The sequence below is a fragment of the Eleutherodactylus coqui genome, chromosome 4 (genome assembly GCF_035609145.1).
Source record: "Eleutherodactylus coqui strain aEleCoq1 chromosome 4, aEleCoq1.hap1, whole genome shotgun sequence".
Taxonomy (NCBI): Eukaryota; Metazoa; Chordata; class Amphibia; order Anura; family Eleutherodactylidae; genus Eleutherodactylus; species Eleutherodactylus coqui.
Genome location: NC_089840.1, coordinates 96348481 through 96370611, shown reverse-complemented (window position 1 = coordinate 96370611; position 22131 = coordinate 96348481). Strand labels below are relative to the sequence as shown.

At 46.2% G+C, this 22131-nt stretch overlaps 1 protein-coding gene across 2 annotated transcripts in view; it reads left to right on the top strand.

Moving 5' to 3' along the window:
* Window positions 1-16750, top strand: part of LOC136624684 (arylsulfatase D-like) — a 66934-nt gene extending 50184 nt beyond the window's left edge. For both annotated transcript variants that reach the window (XM_066598638.1, XM_066598639.1), the window contains 5 exons: window positions 9056-9192; window positions 9451-9585; window positions 10433-10595; window positions 12619-12740; window positions 16354-16750. In XM_066598638.1, the coding sequence (XP_066454735.1) occupies window positions 9056-9192; window positions 9451-9585; window positions 10433-10595; window positions 12619-12740; window positions 16354-16727 (931 nt within the window). In that variant the 3' untranslated portion in view covers window positions 16728-16750. The remainder of the gene's footprint in view (window positions 1-9055; window positions 9193-9450; window positions 9586-10432; window positions 10596-12618; window positions 12741-16353) is intronic.
* Window positions 16751-22131: the final 5381 nt, after the last annotated feature.

Sequence of the window (22131 nt, the reverse complement as noted above, 5' to 3'; positions counted from 1 at the left end):
GCAGGACGATGAGGTGACTGACCCCACCTGGTGTGCAACGCCTACACAGGACAGGTCTTCAGAGAGGGTGGCACGGGCAGCAGCAGGGCAGGTTGCAAGAGGCAGTGCGGTGGCCAGGGGTAGAGGCAGGGCCAGACCGAATAATCCACCAAGTGTTTCCCAAAGTGCCCCCTCGCGCCATGCCACCCTGCAGAGGCCGAGGTGCTCAAAGGTCTGGCAGTTTTTCACCGAGACGCCTGACGACCGACGAACAGTGATGTGCAACCTTTGTCGCGCCAAGATCAGCCGGGGAGCCACCACCAACAGCCTGACCACCACCAGCATGCGCAGACATATGATGGCCAAGCACCCCACAAGGTGGGACGAAGGCCGTTCACCGCCTCCGGTTTGCACCGCTGCCTCTCCCCCTGTGCCCCAACCTGCCACTGAGATCCAACCCCCCTCTCCGGACACAGGCACGACCGTCTCATGGCCTGCACCCACACCCTCACCTCCGCTGTCCTCGGCCCCATCCAGCAATGTCTCGCACCGCACAGTCCAGCCGTCGCTAGCGCAACTGTTGGAGCGCAAGCGCAAGTACGCCGACACGCACCCGCACGCTCAATCGTTAACCGTCCACATAGCCAAATTTATCAGCCTTGAGATGCTGCCGTATAGGGTTGTGGAAACGGAGTCCTTCAAAGCTATGATGGCGGCGGCGGCCCCGCGCTACTCAGTTCCCAGTCGCCACTACTTTTCCCGATGTGCCGTCCCAGCCCTGCACGACCACGTCTCCCGCAACATTGTACGCGCCCTCACCAATGCGGTTAGTGGCAAGGTCCACTTAACTACGGACACGTGGACAAGCACAGGCGGGCAGGGCCACTACATCTCCCTGACGGCACATTGGGTGAATTTAGTGGAGGCTGGGACAGAGTCAGAGCCTGGGACCGCTCACGTCCTACCCACCCCCAGAATTGCGGGCCCCAGCTCGGTGGTGGTATGTTCGGCGGTGTATGCTTCTTCCACTAAAGCACCCTCCTCCTCCTCCTCCTCCTCAACCTCTGTCTCGCAATCTAGATGTGTCAGCAGCAGCAGGACGTCGCCAGCAGTCGATGTCGCGCGGCGTGGCAGCACAGCGGTGGGCAAGCGTCAGCAGGCCGTGCTGAAACTACTCAGCTTAGGAGATAGGAGGCACACGGCCCACGAACTGCTGCAGGGTCTGACAGAGCAGACTGACCGCTGGCTTGCGCCGCTGAGCCTCCAACCGGGCATGGTCGTGTGTGACAACGGCCGTAACCTGGTGGCGGCTCTGCAGCTCGGCAGCCTCACGCACGTGCCATGCCTGACCCACTTCTTTAATTTGGTGGTTCAGCGCTTTCTGAAAAGCTACGCACGCTTGTCAGACCTGCTCGTAAAGGTGCGCCGGCTCTGCGCACATTTCCGCAAGTCCCACACGGACGCTGCCACCCTGCGCACCCTGCAACATCGCTTTAATCTGCCAGTGCACCGACTGCTGTGCGACGTGCCCACACGGTGGAACTCTACGCTCCACATGTTGGCTAGGCTCTATGAGCAGCGTAGAGCTATAGTGGAATACCAACTCCAACATGGGCGGCGCAGTGGGAGTCAGCCTCCTCAATTCTTTTCAGAAGAGTGGGCCTGGTTGGCAGACATCTGCCAGGTCCTTCGAAACTTTGAGCAGTCTACCCAGGTGGTGAGCGGCGATGCTGCAATCATTAGCGTCACCATTCCTCTGCTATGCATCTTGAGAACTTCCCTGCAAACCATAAAGGCAGCCGCTTTGCGCTCGGAAACAGATCCGGGGGAAGACAGTATGTCGCTGGATAGTCAGAGCACCCTCCTGTCTATATCTCAGCGCGTTCAGGAGGAGGAGGAGAAGCATGAGGAGGATGAGGAGGAGGGGGAAGAGACAGCTTGGCCCACTGCTGACGGTACCCATGCTGCTTGCCTGTCATCATTTCAGCGTGTATGGCCTGAGAAGGAGGAGGAGGAGCAGGAGGATCCTGAAAGTGATCTTCCTAGTGCGGACAGCCAGGTGTTGCGTACAGGTACCCTGGCACACATGGCTGACTTCATGTTAGGATGCCTTTCTCGTGACCCTCGCATTCAACGCATTCTGGCCACTACGGATTACTGGGTGTACACACTGCTCGACCCACGCTATAAGGAGAACCTTCCCACTCTCATTCCCGAAGAGGAAAGGGGTTCGAGAGTGTTGCTATACCACAGGACCCTGGCGGACAAGCTGATGGTAAAATTCCCATCCGACAGCGGTAGTGGCAGAAGGCGCAGTTCCGAGGGCCAGGTAGCAGGGGAGGTGCGTAGATCGAGCAGCATGTACAGCCCAGGCAGTGCAACAGTCTTTAAGGGCCTGGCCAGCTTTATGGCTCCCCAGCAAGACTGTGTCACCGCTCCCCAGTCAAGGCTGAGTCGGCGGGAGCACTGTAAAAGGATGGTGAGGGAGTACGTAGCCGATCGCACGACCATCCTCGGTGACGCCTCTGCCCCCTACAACTACTGGGTGTCGAAGCTGGACACGTGGCCTGAACTAGCGCTGTATGCCCTGGAGGTGCTTGCTTGTCCTGCGGCTAGTGTCTTGTCGGAAAGGGTGTTTAGTGCGGCTGGGGGAATCATCACAGATAAGCGTACCCGCTTGTCAACCGACAGTGCCGACAGGCTAACACTCATCAAGATGAACAAAGCCTGGATTTCCCCAGACTTCTCTTCTCCACCAGCGGACAGCAGTGATACGTAAGCAATACGTAGGCTGCACCCGCGGATGGAAGCTAAGTTCTCTCTCACCATCCAAAACGGGGACATTTCTGCTTCATCAATCTGTGTCTAATATTCCTCCTCCTCCTCCTGCTCCTCCCCCTAAAACCTCACGTAATCACGCTGAACGGGCAATTTTTCTTAGGGCCACAAGGCTCACTCATAATTTTTCTAAACAATTTTTATATGTTTCAATGCTCTTAAAAGCGTTGAAACTTTAACTTGAACCAATTTTTAGTTAAACTGGGCTGCCTCCAGGCCTAGTTACCACTTAAGCCACATTAACCAAAGCGATTAATGGGTTTCACCTGCCCTCTTGGTTGGCCATGGCCAATTTTTTTGATGTACATTAGTACTGTTGATTCAGCAATTTTTGTGGGCCCTCGCCTACAGTGTAATCAAATGAATTTTTAGCCCACCTGCATTACAGCTGACGTTACATGCGCTGTGTTGGGCAATGCAATGTGATATTTCTGTGTACCGCCGGTGGCTTCCTTGCACCCACCCATGCTGTGGGTCCACAGGGAATTATAAATGCATCTGATTCCACTTGTAAAGAACCCCAGTCTGACTGGGGCATGCAGTGTGGGCCGAAGCCCACCTGCATTAAGCACGACATTACTACCTCAGCTGTGTTGGGCAATGCAATGGGATATTTTTGTGTATCGCCGGTGGGTTCCAGGGAGCCACCCATGCTGTCGGTCGACAGGGACTTCACAATAGGGAGTTGTACCTGCCTGTGTCTATGAATTAAAAAGCCCGGTCTAACTGGGGCATGCAGACACCTTGACAGAATGAATAGTGTGTGGCACATAGGTTCCCCATTGCTATGCCCACGTGTGCAGATCCTGATGGCGGTGGCACAGGATTCTATTTCTCATTGCTTCTGTACAGCATTGTGGGCTATCGCCCCGCCCCTTTTAAAGAGGGTCGCTGCCTAGCCGTGCCCCCCTGGGAGGGGGGGGGGGCCCACTCTTGCCGCTATTGTGGCTTAATAGTGGGACCTGTGAACTTGAGATGCAGCCCAACATGTAGCCCCTCGCCTGCCCTATCCGTTGCTGTGTCGTTCCCATCACTTTCTTGAATTGCCCAGATTTTCACACAAGGAAACCTTAGCGAGCATCGGCGAAATACAAAAATGCTCTGGTCGCCCATTGACTTCAATGGGGTTCGTTACTCGAAACGAACCCTCAAGCATCGCGAAAAGTTCGTCCCGAGTAACGAGCACCCGAGCATTTTGGTGCTCGCTCATCTCTATCCTTAAGCCCAAAATAGGCCATGTCCTTAAGGGGTTAAAGAGCATAAGAGCAAGGTAATATGTAACAGTCAGCTTGTATCCTCCTGGCTTGCAGCCTCCGTCTTTCCCCTCCAGACCATCCAACAGAGCTCAGAGTGCAGCCGTTACCAAATTACAGGCAAAATACCAGAGCCGAGAGTAGAGGCTGGAGCGAAGAGAAAGAGCTGGGCCTACGTCCTGGGAGGGCCACCGTGCTTCCTGCTGCAGCCTTTCCCGCTAACTCATAGGGCTTCTAGCCTCTATACTTGGTTACGATTGGTGGAGCAGGAGATGACAGCTGCTGCTCCACCAATCACTGTGGACAACAGAGGGGAGTAAGGAGAACTGTTCTTGTCTCCCTTCCTCTCTGACAGTGGCTGAAACAACGTACAGCTGCAGCTGACGCAAACCCCATGACCTCCATCAAAACAGCGACCTGGGCATCAGCCCCACTACGCCCCTGAGATATTCCCGTTCGGCATATATGTGTTTTATTCTGGAACACTGCTGCATTTCAGAAAAAAACATTAGGGTGCACGCACATGGGCGTATGCGTATTTCAGTCCGTGAATAAGCAGCACATTCGCTCTCCAAAATATGCTGTTGTCCTGTGTTTTTCTGCCTTTTGGCAGTCTTTTTGCGTACGTAAATACACAGTATATAAAAAAGAATGCATAAAATCACATTGATGTGGTGCGTAAATACGCAGCATATACATAGTAACATAGTATGTAAGGCCGAATGAAGACAATGTCCATCTAGTCCAGCCTGTCTGTCCTACTGTGTTGATCCAGAGGAAGGCAAAAAACCCCAAGGCCAGAAGCCAATTAGCCCTCTTGGGGGAAAAATTCCTTCCCGACTCCCTAATGGCAATCAGACTGTTCCCTGGATCAACCCCTAATAGTTCCTACCTGCCTATATACCCGGATTGACACTTAACCTAATATTTATATCCTGTAATATCCTTCTTCTCCAGAAAGACATCAAGTCCCCTTTTAAACTCCTCTATGGATTTTGCCATCACCACTTCCTCCGGTAGAGAGTTCCACAGTCTAACTGCTCTTACAGTAAAGAATCCCCTTCTATGTTGGTGATGAAACCTACTTTCCTCTAATCGTAGCAGATGTCCTCTTGTTACCGTCGTGGTCCTGGGTGTAAACAGATCGCGGGAGAGATCCATGTGTTGTCCCCCCATGTACTTATACATGGTTATTTGGTCGCCTCTTAACCTTCTTTTTTCTAGAGTAAATAGTCCCAATTTGGATAGCCTCTCTGGGTATTCCAGTCCTGTCATTCCATGTATTAGTTAAGTTGCCCTTCTTTGAACCCCCTCAAGCACTGTGAAATCTTTCCTGAGCACCGGTGTCCAGAATTGTACGCAGTATTCCATGTGAGGCCTGACAAGGCCTTATATAATGGAAGGATAATGTTCTCGTCCTTCGCCCCTATACCTCTTTTAATGCACCCCAAGACTTTATTTGCCTTTGCAGCAGCTGACTGGCATTGGTTACTCCAGTTTAGTCTATTATCCACTAATATCCCCAGATCCTTTTCCATATCACTTTTCCCTAGTGGTACCCCATTAAGTGAATATTTGTGACATCCGTTTCTCCTGCCCATGTGCATAGTCTTACATTTTTCAACATTGAACTTCATTTGCCATTTTTCTGCCCAAGCCCCCAGCTTATCCAGGTCCGTTTGTAGCCGTACCTTGTCCTCCGTTGCATTAATTATATTGTATAATTTTGTGTCATCTGCAAATATTGATATTTTGCTTTGCAGCCCCTCTATCAGGTCATTGATAAATATGTTGAACAGAGTAGGGCCTAATACTGAACCCTGTGGCACCCCGCTAGCGACTGTGGTCCAATCAGAGTATGAGCCATTTATTACCACCCTCTGCTTTCTATCATTGAGCCAATTTTTTACCCACTTACACACGTTTTCGCCCAGTCCGAGCTGCCTCATTTTGTATATTAGCCTATTATGTGGCACGGTGTCAAAGGTTTTAGAGAAGTCCAGATATACAAGATCAATAGATTCTTCCTGGTCCAGCTTAGAGCTTACTTCATCGTAGAAAATGATCAGATTTGTCTGACATGAGCGACCCTTCATGAATCCATGCTGGTGAGGAGTTATTCCCTTAATCTCCTTGAGCTACTCATCGATGACGTCTCTCAGAATCCCCTCGAAAATTTTTCCCGTTACTGAAGTGAGACTTACTGGCCTGTAGTTACCAGGCTCACTTTTGCTCCCTTTTTGTAAATTGGAACCACGTTGGCAATGCGCCAATCCAATGGTACTACACCGGTCTTGATAGTGTCTAGAAATATTAGGTATAGCGGCCTAGCTATCTCGTCACTTAGTTCCCTTAGTATCCTTGGGTGTAATCCATCTGGGCCCGGCGATTTATCAATTTTAGTTTTCTTTAGACGCTTCCGCACCTCCTCCTGTGTTAGGTATGAGATATTTTGTGAGGGGTTCGTTTTATTCCCCTGCATCTCGTGTGGCATTTCCTTTTCTTTGGTGAATACACTTGAGAAGAAACTGTTTAGTAGATTTGCTTTCCCTTCGTCATCATCAATGATTTCTCCTGCATTGTTTTTTAAAGGGCCAGCGCTCTCCCTGCAAATCCTTTTGCTGTTAATGTAGTTGAAAAATAGCTTCGGTTTTCCTACATATTCCTACATATAGGCAGGTTTCCTACATATTTTCTGCAAATTTACACATACCAATTGATTTCAATGGGCTATTAAGGTGCGTATTGTGCACTTATATACGACACACCCTTCCCCCTTGCATATTTTTGCACCTCCCATAGACTTCCATGGGGCTTTTGCTGCACAAAACGCAGGAAAATAAAGCACGTCCTATTCTTTTACATGCGCGCAAAACGCATATATGAGAACTAACCCATTGAAATCAATGGGTTCTATTCTCTGTGTTTAGTTTGCACAAATTTTACTTGTGCAAATACCTGTGCAAACACGTTTATGTAAAGAAGCCCTTAGCCCTTTCCAATCCACTGTTTGACGTCTGAAGACATTCTGATTGAAGGCTGTACAGCTCCGATGTCAGAAGACGTTCAGCAGGGTATTCTTACTGTATATTACTGGTTGCTCTGTTGTCGGGGGCCTCTCCAGCATGTCCCATACTGCAATAATCGCTCTAGCCAGCAGATGGTGCCATTGCATAATGGCAGAAAGAGAAAGCCCTCTAGGAAATCCTGATTCCAAAATTGGATTGCAAAGGGTTAATCCTAGAATTTTAAAGGCATTGCACTACATGACTACTGCTTTCTAGAAAGACACCAAAAATGGCAACTTCACACGCAACACATTCGTTTTCGCACAAGACTCAGTGCTGCGTATGTACGTGGCTTTTTAGCTTGCATATTGGCGTATGTTACTGTACTTTTTATGCACACAAGCATGTTTTCGTTGCGCGCACACCCCGATTTAAATTGTTATTTTACCTAATGATGTGTACTTTATGCAGCTTAAAATCCTGAACTATGAAAGTTCAGTATAAACAGCAGCCATTCAGTATTGAACGGCTGCTGTTAAAGTGAATGGAGAGGGGCAGGGGAAAGCGAGGAGAGTAATCTCCTCCAGCCGCCCCACTGTGAGCCCACAATACTCGCGCCTGTGCAGCAGCATGGGAGTAAGTACATACAGGGACTAGTGTCAGGCATTGTTTGCCCAACAGTCGTCCCGTGTAAATGAGGCTTTATTCAGGGACCATAAAACCTTCACTTCCTTATCAGTGGCTTCTTAAAAAGGTTTGTATTTCTGTGATAGTATTCTTTTAAGTGCAAGTTAATCACATCCATATCTGTGCCTTGTTATAAGTATGTGTATATAAATATACCTCTTCAGATCTATTTAATTTAAGCATGAAGAAGAACCCTGCCTTGGTTCGGAAGCTCGCATTAACATGATGTATTTTTGTTAGCCATTAAAAGGTATCAAATCTACAGGATTACTTGGTTTCTCTTGCTGGGAACAATCACATTCAGCTCTACTGGCTAACACAGTAGCAAACTTTTTTCATTACCACTACATACTGAATGGGAATCCATTGGATAACACTAATATGGAAAAGAACTTGGGGATTTTAGTTAACTGTAAATTTAATTGAAGTAACCAGTGTCAGGCAGCTGCTGCCAAGACAAATAGGTCATGGGGTGCGTTAAAAGAGGTCTAGGGGCACATGACAAAAGCATTGTTCTTCCTCTTTACAAGTCATGGGTCAGACTACAAATGGAATATTTAACACAGTTTAGGCCACCGATACTCAAGAAGGAGATATCAGAGCTTGAGCAGGTACAAAGGCAACAACTAAAATAATAAATGGATTCAGCGTGAGATTATCAAAATTAGGATTATTTAGTTTAGAAAAAGACATCTGAGGGGCGACCTAATAACTATGTATAAATATATCATGAGACAATACAAGGATCTCTCCAATGATCTGTTTATACCCAAAACTGTGACAAGCGGGCATTCTCTACATCTAGAGGAAATAAGGTTTCATCAGCAACACAGAAGGGGGTTCTTTACTGTAAGAGCAGTGAGACTATGGAGCTCTATGCCTGAGGAAATGGTGGTGGTGGTCTCACCAAAAGAGTTTAAAAGAGGCCTGGATGCTCTTACAGGGGTGTAACAATTTTACAAGTTACTGATTACTTCAGAAGGGTCGGTGACCTGGGGATTATTCTGATTACGAGATTGGAATTGGGAAGGAATTTTTTCACTAAAACAAGGAAAATTGGGTTCTTCCTCATTGGGGCCTTTTACCTTCCTCTGGATTAACATTGGGGAAGGAGGGTGGGTGAGTATTAGGCTTAGCTAGATGGATAAATGCCTTTTTTCAGCCTTACGCACTGAGTTACTATGTTACTATTATCATGTTATTCTTGTTCTTCATTGAAAATTTGAGGTTACAATTTGTTTAGGTTTTCTTCTTTTAGTTTAATTATTTTAATTGTTTCTTTATTTTAAGAAATAAGGAAACCCCTTTTCTGCTCTTCGTCTCTTTTCTTCATGTTCACACACCACTGATAACCACAAAAGCATTTATTGGAAAAAGCAAGCATGGGCGTTATGGGGATAATGTGCAAGAAATGGACTTCATGGTTGGTAAGTCATAAATATGGTAGTTTTATATATTAGTAATGATGTAATATGAACTAATTTCCATGTTTTACAAGCCTTTTAACCTTTCAGGAGGCTGTAAAGTGGGTAGTACACTGTCTTATATACTGTTGCAAATGTATGCCATTTGTTACCTATAGTTGTACTTATCGTGTATAGTATATGATTCCACATTTTATATGCAGTATAAACAAATTAATTATTTAGTGGCTCATAATTTGACCAATGAATATTGTTTTCCAGGTTCAGTCGTTAATGCTATTGATAATGCAGGACTAAAGAACAACACAATGATCTATTTTGCCTCTGATCATGGAGGACATTTAGAGGCTAAAGATGGAAAATTACAAACTGGAGGATGGAATGGAATTTATAGAGGTGAGAAACAAGTTCATAGAGTGATATTATACTAGCTATAATTGTATTAACAACTGTTCTAGTGTCATAATAGAAGTTTTAATTGTTGATGGATGTGGAGCACTGGCGTAACTGTAGGGGATGCAGCTGCACCCAGGCCCAGGAGCCATAGGGGGTCCATAAGGGCTCTCCTCTCCATATAGGGAGCCGAGTACTATGAATAAACCATTATAGTTGGAGGCCCTGTTACAGATTTTGCATTGGGGGGGCAGAAGCTTCAAGTTACGCCTCTGATGTGGAGACTCCAATCAATCTCTGAAATGAAGGGGCTGAAGCTCTCAGTTGAGAACCGTGTCTATTTGGCCCACAGAGATGAGCATATTTATGTACATACTAATAGCAAGTCTATTGCCCATACATGGCTAAGGCTGGTTTCACACCGGCACCTAGGGTTCCACTTATCTGCTCTGTTCAGGGAGGAGGAAAGGGGAATCCCCATGGCTGAACGTCTCAAGACAGAACTGAATAGCACCGAACGGACACCATTGACTATAATGTTCAGTTTCTGCTTAGCTGCTTTGCTTTTAGATAGCACCTTTTCTTCCGGTATTTTGAGTTTGATCTCCGGCGGGATTACCAGAGATTCCAACGCAGATATGAAACCGGCCTAACACTGTTTTGCCTGATAGGAAATTGTCCTGGTCCAAGGGCAGTCAGACACAAATGGTATTGTGCACAATTTGATTTATAATACATTCTATTAGTTCTATTTTAATATCACTCATAAACACTGCATAAAATGAGCATCCTTTAATATATTACATTCATACGGGGAATTTCAATATGTTCTTATGATATAAAATTCCAGGAGGAAAAGGTATGGGTGGCTGGGAAGGTGGTATCCGAGTGCCAGGGATAGTCCGGTGGCCTGGCATTATTCCTTCTGATGTAAAAATTGATGAACCTACAAGTCTAATGGATATCTATCCGACCGTTGTCCACCTGGGGGGTGGTGAATTGCCTAAAGACAGGTTTGTGTTATGAGATCTTTTTATGTCTTTTAGATTTTTCCATTTTTCCTGTTGCATCCATAGCCGTCACTGCTATCGAGTTGTCATAATAACCTCAATGATATTGAAAACTGCTAAGAGTAGGCTGCAGGGCTGAAACAGAGTTGGACCCCACTGATCAGGAGGTTTAACACATCCTAGCGAAATGCTTTTTATGTATTTGGAATGAAAGCTGAAGTAACTTTACAAATAGCATTCATTACAAATTTCCTAATCTTTCTACGGCTCCTATGCAGACCTATATGTCTCCAGCCACCAAATGTTGTGTAGTCTCATCCTGCAGCCATTCTCTCTTCTATCTGCCCCCTACCTATTGGTAAGTTAAATTTAATATTTTGGGACAAATGGAGAAGAGTAATATTGCAATGTAAGAATACCGTTAAGTTAAAGATTAACTCCAGCTATGATGTTGGAGTTAATCTTTAACTTAAGGGTATTCTAAAGGTGCATTTACACTGCAAAGATGATCGCTCAAAAGATGGCTTTTGAGTGATCATCATTTCACATAATCTACTACTTGGTACTAATGCCTATTAGTTCCAAGTGGCAGCATGTGAGCCACCAGGAGCTGTAATCAGGGAACACACCACCTAGTGTTCCTTGACTACTTTCACTTTCATAGCAATTCCCCATACTATGTTTCCGACCTATTTAGTTGCTAATGCTTTAAGCCTATGGTGTCAGAGGGTCTAGCAGTAGTGGAGGGAGTGCTACCTCCCCATGATTTATATACACCTGTAGGTATTCATTCCTACAGGATACTGTTTGCTATACACTGGACAATAGGGGTTCTGGGTTTTTAATTGCTCACATAGATAGTATAAAATGTTATTAGTTTTCAATATTAGTTATATTTTTTATAAAGTTATATTTTTAGAAGACCCAATATAAAGTTCTTATAGGTGTAATGGCCCACAGTTAGTGGGGCCCCTCTTATATGTACTATGCATTTGGTTTATGTGTATTGCACCTCTGCAATACACATAAACCACTAAGTACTGAGGGAGAGAAGGACCACTGCATGGCTGAAGGAAGACACAAGTAATGCAAGTGTGGACAGGTAGAGAGTGAGAGAGTCACCCGGAGCGGGATCACACCAATAACTTACTGTGCATCGTCCAGAACATCCCGCGAATCCTCCCTGTCACAACACTTTACCTTGTTGTATTTGTGCCGGACTGTTAATGTAAATTAGACGTTCTCAAGTTATAGTAAACGGACATTACCGACCGTTTCCGGTTTGTTCAGAAAGATTTTCCTCTGCGTGGATTAATTTATTTCATCATCAAGATTCACCGCAGAGGATGGAACTGTGGTGTCACATGTGACAAATGGACGACCGGTAACCTCCGGTTACTTTTTTCCCTGTGACCTCCCCCAGCAGTAATTTGGTCGGGTCCCGAGCTACCCTCAGGGAAGGAGATGGTAGAGTCCCATGACAAGGTCTTTATCTACCCCGCTATCTCCTCGGCTGCAGGCCTGCTCCTCGGATGCTGCATAGGTTTTTGGATTTTTAACTCTAACTATAGTGTTAAATTCCATTAAAATGTGTTTTATGTCTACAATCCTGTGCAAATTTAATTTATCTTTATAAGGCTTCATTTATGTGCATATATTAGTATTTGTATTATGGCTGCAGCACTCAGACCTCTAGTGGATCAAATGAACCAGAACTACATCCCCATGGGGTTCTATGGTGATATAGGTTCTGTTCACAAGAACCACAGAAGCTGCATGTCTTGTAGCTGCAATACAAATGCTAAAATATAGCTGCATTACAATCAACTGAATGAGGTCTAAGGGGCCATCTGAATGAGGTCTAAGGGACCATCTGAATGAGGTCTAAGGGGCCATCTGAATGAGGTCTAAGGGGCTATCTGAATGAGGTTGGTTTGCTGATACAGGGCTAGAGAAAAATCTTGTCAAGTATAGTTGAAGCAAACACTTTTTCCTACTTTTTTCTTATTGTTTTTGGTTACAAAAGAATAATTGATGGAAGGAATCTGATGCCGCTACTCACAAAAAAAACCCATCACTCAGAACATGAATTTCTTTTCCATTACTGTGGGACTCAGCTACATGCAGTCCGTTGGCATCAAAAAGAAAGTAAGTTCTCTGTATAACATTCACTATCATAGGTGCTGGAATCCATGGCATGGTTTTACTGTGGTTAAGGGCTTATTCAGACGACCATATAAGCAAACAAGCTTGCTGAAGTGCAATGCATTAACAAGGTTTTTGATATAGATTTTTGCACATGTCTGCACATAGAACTGTATGTTTTGTGCATGCAAGAATACTTCACACGCACAACCTTTCCATGGATTAAAAGGCTAATTAGCCTAATGAGGTCCAGATGTGTTCTTTTTCTGCGGCTTTGCACAGTGTTGCACACATTCCCTTGCATATTTATCCACAGTCTTCTATGTGGGCCTTAAGGCCTCATGTCCACGGGGAAAAGAAGAATTAAAATCCGCGGCGGATTTCAACTCTTCTCCCGCCCGCGGATCCGCACCCCATAGAGATGCATTGACCACCCGCGGGTAGATAAATACCCGCGGATGGTCAATAAAAGTGAATAAAAAAAAAATATGGAGCATGAAAAAAAAATGGACTTGCTCCATTTTCGCGCAGGGCTCCCGCAGGCTTCAATTGAAGCCTATGGAAGCCGTCCAGATCCGCGGGAGACCTAAAATAAGAATAAACTTACCGCAGCGGACCGTGCAGATCTTCTCTTCTTCGCAGCCGTATTTTCTTTCTTCGGCCCGGCGGATGTGCCCGGCACATGCGTGCGGCACGCCGCCGACGTGCCAAGCACATCCGCCGGCCGAAGAAAGAAGATCCGTCCGCGAAGAAGAGAAGACCTGCCCGGTCCACTGCGGGTAAGTTTATTCTTATTTCTTCTTATTTTCAGCGCTCATGTCCGCAGGGCAGGAGGGACCCGCTACGGATTCTTCATGGAGAATCTGTAGTGGGCCTGATTTTCCCCGTGGACATGAGGCCTTACTGTGCAAAACTCAGAAAAAAAGAGCACTACTTTTTTCCACATGCCCAAAAACAGCTCATGTGAGCAAACCCATTGAAATTAATGGCTTTTATTCTCTGTGTTTAGCACAAAAACACACTCCATTAGGGTCGTGTGAAGAAGCCTTAACACTATGGGTTTTCTATGTTCTGCTGATGCCACATGGGTTTTCTCTGGTTTCACCCACCCCAAAACCATATTAGGTGGGTGTAGTGTAATTGGAGCCGAGACAACTCATCCACAATGTATATTACTACCTACCTGCTTGGTAAACATGATATGAGAGCTTTAGGTATACAGCTCTACTGAAAATGTTGGTGCTGGGTAGATGAAATAAACAATAGTAGTCATTGTTATGTCTATCAACATCCAGTGCAATCATGAAAATGAAATGGTAGGCTGTCAATGCTTTACATTTATGGCATCTTACAGAAAAGCAAGTAGCACTGCAGTGATGCTGCGCACCATGAATCCCCCTACTTGAATGAGAACTATTAAGGACTAGCTGATATACCCGGTCTTGCAGTTCTGAAGTTTTCACCTTGCTTTCAGGTCAGACCAGGGTTTAGCAGTGTCTCTACCTTTCCTGGAGCTGAGGGGTGTGGTGGTTGGATGAGTGATGTCAGTCCTCACCTGTTTCTGATTGGTCCTGCTCCTATATAAGCTATGCTAGAATTGACCTCAGTGCTGGTCAATTCTCAGTTGCTGTCTGGATTGCTGGATTCAGCTAAGTACCATTGCTTGTTACGGTGTACTGTTCCCTTTTCATATTAGGGCTCCCTGGTAGGGAATTATTAGTGGTCTAGGTACGAGCTGTAGGTCCTCACCTGTCGGAAATGAACGGCCCACCGAGTAGGCAGGGCTCCCTCCTGGGGTAGGGGTTTGCAGGGAAAGGATTTCCCTTAGTTTTTTATTTATGTTGCACAGTTGTGCTTGTTAGTTTGGTTATGCACAGTTGTGTTGGTTCTTTTGTTTATGACTATCGCACATCCAGTAGGGACGCAACACCCAGCTTTGCCAGAGTTAAATCGGTACAGGTGTTTATCTGTTGTTTGCATGGAAAATTTTATGAAGTCATGGTTAATTCAGAAGACCAAGTAATACAATGTGTGCGCATAGAGGAGCATTAGATTTTCCTCAGGCTGCATGTACTGATATCCCTCTGCAGAATGTGGCACCCCTCCCACTTGCCTTACTTTTTACCCTTAAAGGTAACACCCCTTTTAATTTAAATTTACCCCCAGACTGGAGGTTGCAGCCCCTTCTTAGCCTTAAAGGCATGCTCCATGCCTGCAGTTCATGTTCTTTCTTCTGCTCAGTAAATACACACAGAGGTGACTTAGATTCTATTTTGTATATACACCTATAGGAGCAATATATTGTCCTCAGTATATACACATAGAGGTGAGGTAGATTCTTCTCAGTATACGAATAGTTTCCCTAGGCTTTAAGGTTTCTGAGAAATGAACTATTTCATGTATTGCAGATTCTTTTCACGCTTATAATTGGTTATTGAAGTTGCGACCACTTTACTTTTCTTTAGGATTTAAAAAATTGCTTGTGCCAAATTTCCTGTTTGTGAGGTTTAGATGCATGTTATTAGTTACATTACATAAGGGGTCACTTACTTTTGCACTTAGAATTAAATAATTAAGCTGCGACCCCTTTACTTTTCCTATTTAGGACCTAAAGAATGCTTGTGCCAAATTTCACGCTTGTACAACACTAGATAGTTACATAACATAGGGGGTCACTTACTTTTGCACTTAAAAATTGAATAATCAATCTGTGACCCCTTTATTTTTCCTATTTAGCACCTATAGAATGGCTGCGCCAAATGTCAAGTTTCTAGGACACCAGGAAGTTAGAGAATTAGATTAGGTAGATTAGGGGTGCACTTTTGCACTTGGCATTGAATACATCAGTTTTGACCCATTTACTTTTTACTACTTAGGCCTAAAGAATGCTCATGCCAAATTTCATGTTTGTACAACACCGGGAAGTTAGAGAATTAGATTAGGTGCATTACATAGGGGTGTCAATACTTTTGCACTTTACATTGAATAATCAAGTTGTGACCCTTTTACTTTTTGTATTTAGGACCTAAAGATTGGTCGTGCCAAATTTCATGTTTGTACGACACTGGAAAGTTATATTACACAGGAGAGCGCTTACTTTTGCAATTAGCATTGAATAATTGAGTTGTGACCCCTTTACTTTTCCTATTTAGGACCTATAAAATGCTCCTGCCAAATCTGATGCTTGTATGACGCCGGTAAGTTAGAGAATTCAGTCAGTGGATAATTGAGTCAGTCAGTGAGGGAGATGGATAGATAGATCACACACTGCCTGTTCGGTGTTACGGGGCCAAAGACATGACAACCTGCATGCTAAAATACTATGGATGTGGTCACTTGGTCCCGCTTAGGAGGGGGAGTAAGCAGCAATAACTTGCTTTTTAAAAAGACATCTTTTACATGCTCTAAATAAAAGTAATCTCTCTTAGCCCGTGTTCAGATGTGGCAGATTTATTATTATGCGGGTTATCAAAACCCTATTCAAATGCTGAAAAGAAACATCTCCATGGATTTTAGGGCATACTGTGGTTGTGTGAACCTGCATTATGCCTACTTTCATAGAATTGCCACACATCCTATATAGAAAATGAAATGCATTTACATTTTGTCTTCCTAGGTGGTGCTATTTGGAAAGCTCATTATATTACTCCAGTCTTTTTCCCAGAGGGTGCAGTAGGTTGTTATAATATGAGATTCTGTGCTTGTGAAGGAGACCATGTCCATCACCATGATCCGCCATTATTATTTGAATTATTGGCTGATCCTTCAGAATCCAAGCCTCTGGACTCTCATGTAGACCCACAATATAAGAGCGTACTACACAGAATAAAGACGGCAGTGACAGAACATCAGAAGACAATCAGTGTGGTGCCTCAGCAGCTCTCTTTCTTCTATAGTCTTTGGAAGCCCTGGTTACAGCCATGCTGTGGGACATTTCCCTTCTGCTGGTGTGATAAGGAAGACCACAATGTAAAAGGACTCCTGGGATGAATTCTATGCTGCACTTTGGAGATCTTGGGGAAACCTTTGTCATAAACTCCTGTTTTCATTACATCATGTGATTGCTAGAAGCTATCTAAGAACTAAGTCATATGAACCCACCAAATTTCTAAGAAACGTGATAGACTGAACAGATCTGGATCAACCGTACTGCTATTCACACATCCTTCACTGTTGATTCCAGAAAAAAAAAGCTTTTTTTGCTTCTGATTTATCGCCTATAATAATGTCTACAATTGGAAATTACCAATTTTTTAATACTGTTGAGAAATGTTGAGATACTCAAACCGCCTTACTAATCTGCCATTGTGTACAGCAATCAATAAACAATTGTCACAAACTGGTAGTGGTTTTTTTTCTTTTTTAATATTATATGTATTACAGGTAGAGATGAGCAAGCACCAAAATGCTCGTTGCTCCAGTCGAACTTTCCGCAATGCTCGAGGGTTCGTTTCGAGTAATGAACCCCATTGAAGTCAATGGGTGACTCGAGCATTTTTGTATATCACCCATGTTCCGCTAAGGTTTTCATTGGTGAAAATCTGCAAGACCCAAGAAAGTGATGGAAACGACACAGAAACTGATAGGGCAGGCGAGGGGCAACATGCTGGGCTGCATTTCAGGTTCCCAAGTCCCACTACTAAGCTTCAATAGCGGCAAGGGTGCCCCCCCCCCCCCTAACAATTTTTACTTGGACAAACCCTCATTAGCAAGGCACACCTTAGCTAAGCACCACACTACCTCCAACTAAGCACAAGCACTGCCTGTGGGACACACCGCTGCCTCTTCTCCTGGGTTACATGCTGCCCAACCGCACACACACACACACACACACACACACACACAAAACCCAGCGTCCACAGCGCACACCAAAGTGTCCCTGCGCAGCCTTCAGCTGCCCTCATGCCACACGCTGGCTGCATAGCAGCACCACCCTCATGTCTAAGTGTGTTTGCGATCAGGAGGAACCAGAGGCACACACTGCAGAGGGTTGGCAGGGCCAGGCAGTGACCCTCTTTAAAAGGGGCGGGGCGATAGCCCATAATGCTGTACAGAAGCAATGAGAAATCCAATCCTGTGCCACCTCCGTCAGGAGCTGCAAACGTGGGCATAGCAATGGGGAATCCATGTGCCACACACTATTCATTCTGTCAAGGTGTCGCATAGCTCAATCGACACTGCAAGGGGAAAGCCATCTGCCCCCTACCCAAGTCAGTCAGTGTCTTTGTGCCAGACAGGTGAAACACCGCGATGGGAACTAAGTTTGCACCAACAGCATAGGTGGGTCCTAGGAAACCCAAGACATGAACAAAAAATAGATCTGAGGGGCCAAACATGGCAGACTTGCACTGCGCCCACGACATAGGCCTCGGCCCACAGCTTCAGCAATCCTAGGCAGGAAGCGGATTTTCACTGCACCCAGGACATAGGCCTCTGCACAAACCCTCAGCAATCGCGGGTCTACAGCGGACTCCTATGCTAGTGTAGCTGTGCACGTCCTATTAGCGCTGTATTGCTCCTGTAGTTTGTCCCAATGCAGTGGCCCGGATAGTAGAGCTAACGTCAGATTAAATACAGGCGGGCTTCGGCCCACACTGCATGCCCCAGTCAGACTGAGTATTTTTTATAAATAGTCACAGGCAGGTACAACTCCGCAATGGTAATTCAGTGTGCACCCATAGCAGGGGTGGCTCCCTGTAACCCACCGGTGGTACATAACTGTATCCCATTGCAGTGCCCTGGACAGCAGAGCTAACGTCAGATTAAATACAGGTGGACTTCGGCCCACACTGCATGCCCCAGTCAGACTGGGGTTTTTATAAGTAGACACAGGTACGTACAACTGCCTAATGCGAAGTCTGTGTGGACCGACAGCATGGGTGGGTCCCAGGAAGCCACCTGCGGTACATAAATAAATCCCATTGCAGTGCCCTGCACAGCTGAGGTACCGTCAGATAAAATACAGGTGGGCTTTGGCCCTACCTGCATGCCCCAGTCAGACTGGTTTTTTTTATAAGTATACACAGGCAAGTACAACTACCTAATGTGAAGTCCCTGTGGACCCACAGCATGGGTAGCTCCCTGGAACCCACCGGCGGTACATAAATATATCCCATTGCAGTGCCCTGGACAGCAGAGCTAACGTCAGATTACATATAGGTGGGCTTCGGCCCACACTGCATGCCCTAGTCAGATTGGGTAATTTTTGGGGGGGCAATGTACGTGAAACACTGCGATGGGAACACTTAGTGCACCCATAGTATGCACCGACCCCTGAAATACTCCTGTAGCTAAGGTATACGCACACCCCACTAACAGTTATGTTGCAGAAGTCTGGGGAGACCCTATTAACACTTCTGTAGTTACAGTATAGACGGACCCCAGTAACATTTCAGTAGCTGCAGTATAGGCAGAGCACAGTATCAGTTACATTTCAGTAGTAACGGTTTCGACAGACTTCTGTAACAGCAGGATGGGCGTAGCCCAGTATTAGTGGGATTTCAGTAGTAACAGTATAGACAGATTGACAACACCTATGTGGAAAAGCTAGTATTTTCTAAGACGAGAGGGGCATTTGATTGCAATGAAAAGGATACTCAAGGTACTGAAAGTCGGCACTTCTCATCTCAAGCTGGAAAAATGGAAAGGCTTCATTCCTATGGTTTCCGTTGTCCATTCCAAAGTGTTAGCAAATAGCAATCCAAGTTTCCGGCTACTACCACGCAAGCATCTTTCTTAGGAATTACTAAAGATGATCACAAGTAAAGGCCTCATCGGTCAGTCCAAAATCATGCAGGGAGTATGTGGTTCTCAGCTGGCCTGCTTCCATTTAGGGTCGGTACCTGCTGCAACTCAGTCCCTTGCCCTGCAGGGATGGTGTGTTCTATAGTCACCTGTATTCCGACCTCAGCTGTACGCTAATCTTTGGACTTAGCAGTGCCAATAAGTTTTAAGCACCAATGCTCTACCAGTCGGCTGAAAGCTTCAGCTAGTGATAATGGAATACTACCGCGGTTGTATTTAGTTGGTTTTCAGGATGTGGCCAGGATTAAGTGGGCCGTGGTGGGGGGCTTTCTTGTGTCGTTTAAGGTGAAATTCTTGGACTGCCGCCAGACGGACCACTGTGAAAGCATTTGCCAAGAATATTTTCATTGCTGGAGGAGGAGGGCAATGTCTTTGAGGCAGTACATGCCCTGTCCCCGTGTCCGTGGTTATATGCACCTTTCCAGTAACCGCGGCGCTGAAAAATTGTCGCGCCTGGGGACCTAATAGTGTGGCCTCGCCACCATCATGTCTTTGTCATGCCTCCGTTTCCACAATCCTGTAACATAGCAGTAGCAGCAGTATAGGCAGAGCCGAGAATTGGTAACGTTTCAGTGGTAAGAGTATGGACAGACCCCAGTAACATTTCATTTGCAGCAGTATAGACAGACCCCAGTAACAGTTCAGTAGTATAAGTCTAGACAGACCCCAGTAACATTTCAGTTCCAGCAGTGTAGACAACCCCAGTAACATTTCAGTAGTATCAGTTGCGACATGCCCCAGTAACATTTCAGTTCCAGCAGTGCAGACAGACCCCCCCCCCAGTAACATTTCAGTTCCAGCAGTGCAGACAGACCCCCCCCCCAGTAACATTTCAGTTCCAGCAGTGCAGACAGACCCCCCCCAGTAACATTTCAGTTCCAGCAGTGCAGACAGACCCCCCCCAGTAACATTTCCGTTCCAGCAGTGCAGACAGACACCCCAGTAACATTTCCGTTCCAGCAGTGCAGACAGACACCCCAGTAACATTTCCGTTCCAGCAGTGCAGACAGACACCCCAGTAACATTTCCGTTCCAGCAGTGCAGACAGACACCCCAGTAACCTTTCCGTTCCAGCAGTGCAGACAGACACCCCAGTAACCTTTCCGTTCCAGCAGTGCAGACAGACACCCCAGTAACCTTTCCGTTCCAGCAGTGCAGACAGACACCCCAGTAACCTTTCCGTTCCAGCAGTGCAGACAGACACCCCAGTAACCTTTCCGTTCCAGCAGTGCAGACAGACACCCCAGTAACCTTTCCGTTCCAGCAGTGCAGACAGACACCCCAGTAACCTTTCCGTTCCAGCAGTGCAGACAGACACCCCAGTAACCTTTCCGTTCCAGCAGTGCAGACAGACACCCCAGTAACCTTTCCGTTCCAGCAGTGCAGACAGACACCCCAGTAACCTTTCCGTTCCAGCAGTGCAGACAGACACCCCAGTAACCTTTCCGTTCCAGCAGTGCAGACAGACACCCCAGTAACCTTTCCGTTCCAGCAGTGCAGACAGACACCCCAGTAACCTTTCCGTTCCAGCAGTGCAGACAGACACCCCAGTAACCTTTCCGTTCCAGCAGTGCAGACAGACACCCCAGTAACCTTTCCGTTCCAGCAGTGCAGACAGACACCCCAGTAACCTTTCCGTTCCAGCAGTGCAGACAGACACCCCAGTAACCTTTCCGTTCCAGCAGTGCAGACAGACACCCCAGTAACCTTTCCGTTCCAGCAGTGCAGACAGACACCCCAGTAACCTTTCCGTTCCAGCAGTGCAGACAGACACCCCAGTAACCTTTCCGTTCCAGCAGTGCAGACAGACACCCCAGTAACCTTTCCGTTCCAGCAGTGCAGACAGACACCCCAGTAACCTTTCCGTTCCAGCAGTGCAGACAGACACCCCAGTAACCTTTCCGTTCCAGCAGTGCAGACAGACACCCCAGTAACCTTTCCGTTCCAGCAGTGCAGACAGACACCCCAGTAACCTTTCCGTTCCAGCAGTGCAGACAGACACCCCAGTAACCTTTCCGTTCCAGCAGTGCAGACAGACACCCCAGTAACCTTTCCGTTCCAGCAGTGCAGACAGACACCCCAGTAACCTTTCCGTTCCAGCAGTGCAGACAGACACCCCAGTAACCTTTCCGTTCCAGCAGTGCAGACAGACACCCCAGTAACCTTTCCGTTCCAGCAGTCTAGTCAGAGCCCAGTATTAGTAAAATTACAGTAGTAACAGTATACACCAACCAAGGTAACATTTCAAAAGCAGAAGTATCGGCAGACCGAAGTTACATTTCTGTTGCTCAAGTATAGGTAGGCAGAACAGAGTTACATTTCTGTAGCAAAAGTGTAGGCCAACCCCAGACACGGTGTAGCATGAGTGCAGGTGAAGCCCATAAAAATTACTTGGATTACATTGTAGGTGAGGGCCCGAAAAATTGGTGTACCGACAGTACAAATGTACCCCAGAAAAATTGCCCATGCCCAACCCAGAGGGCAGGTGAAACCATTAATCGCTTAGCGTATTGTGGCTTAATTTTTAACTAGGCCTGGAGGCAGCTCAGTCAAAATAAAAATTGGTTCAGGTGGAAGTTTAAATGCTTTA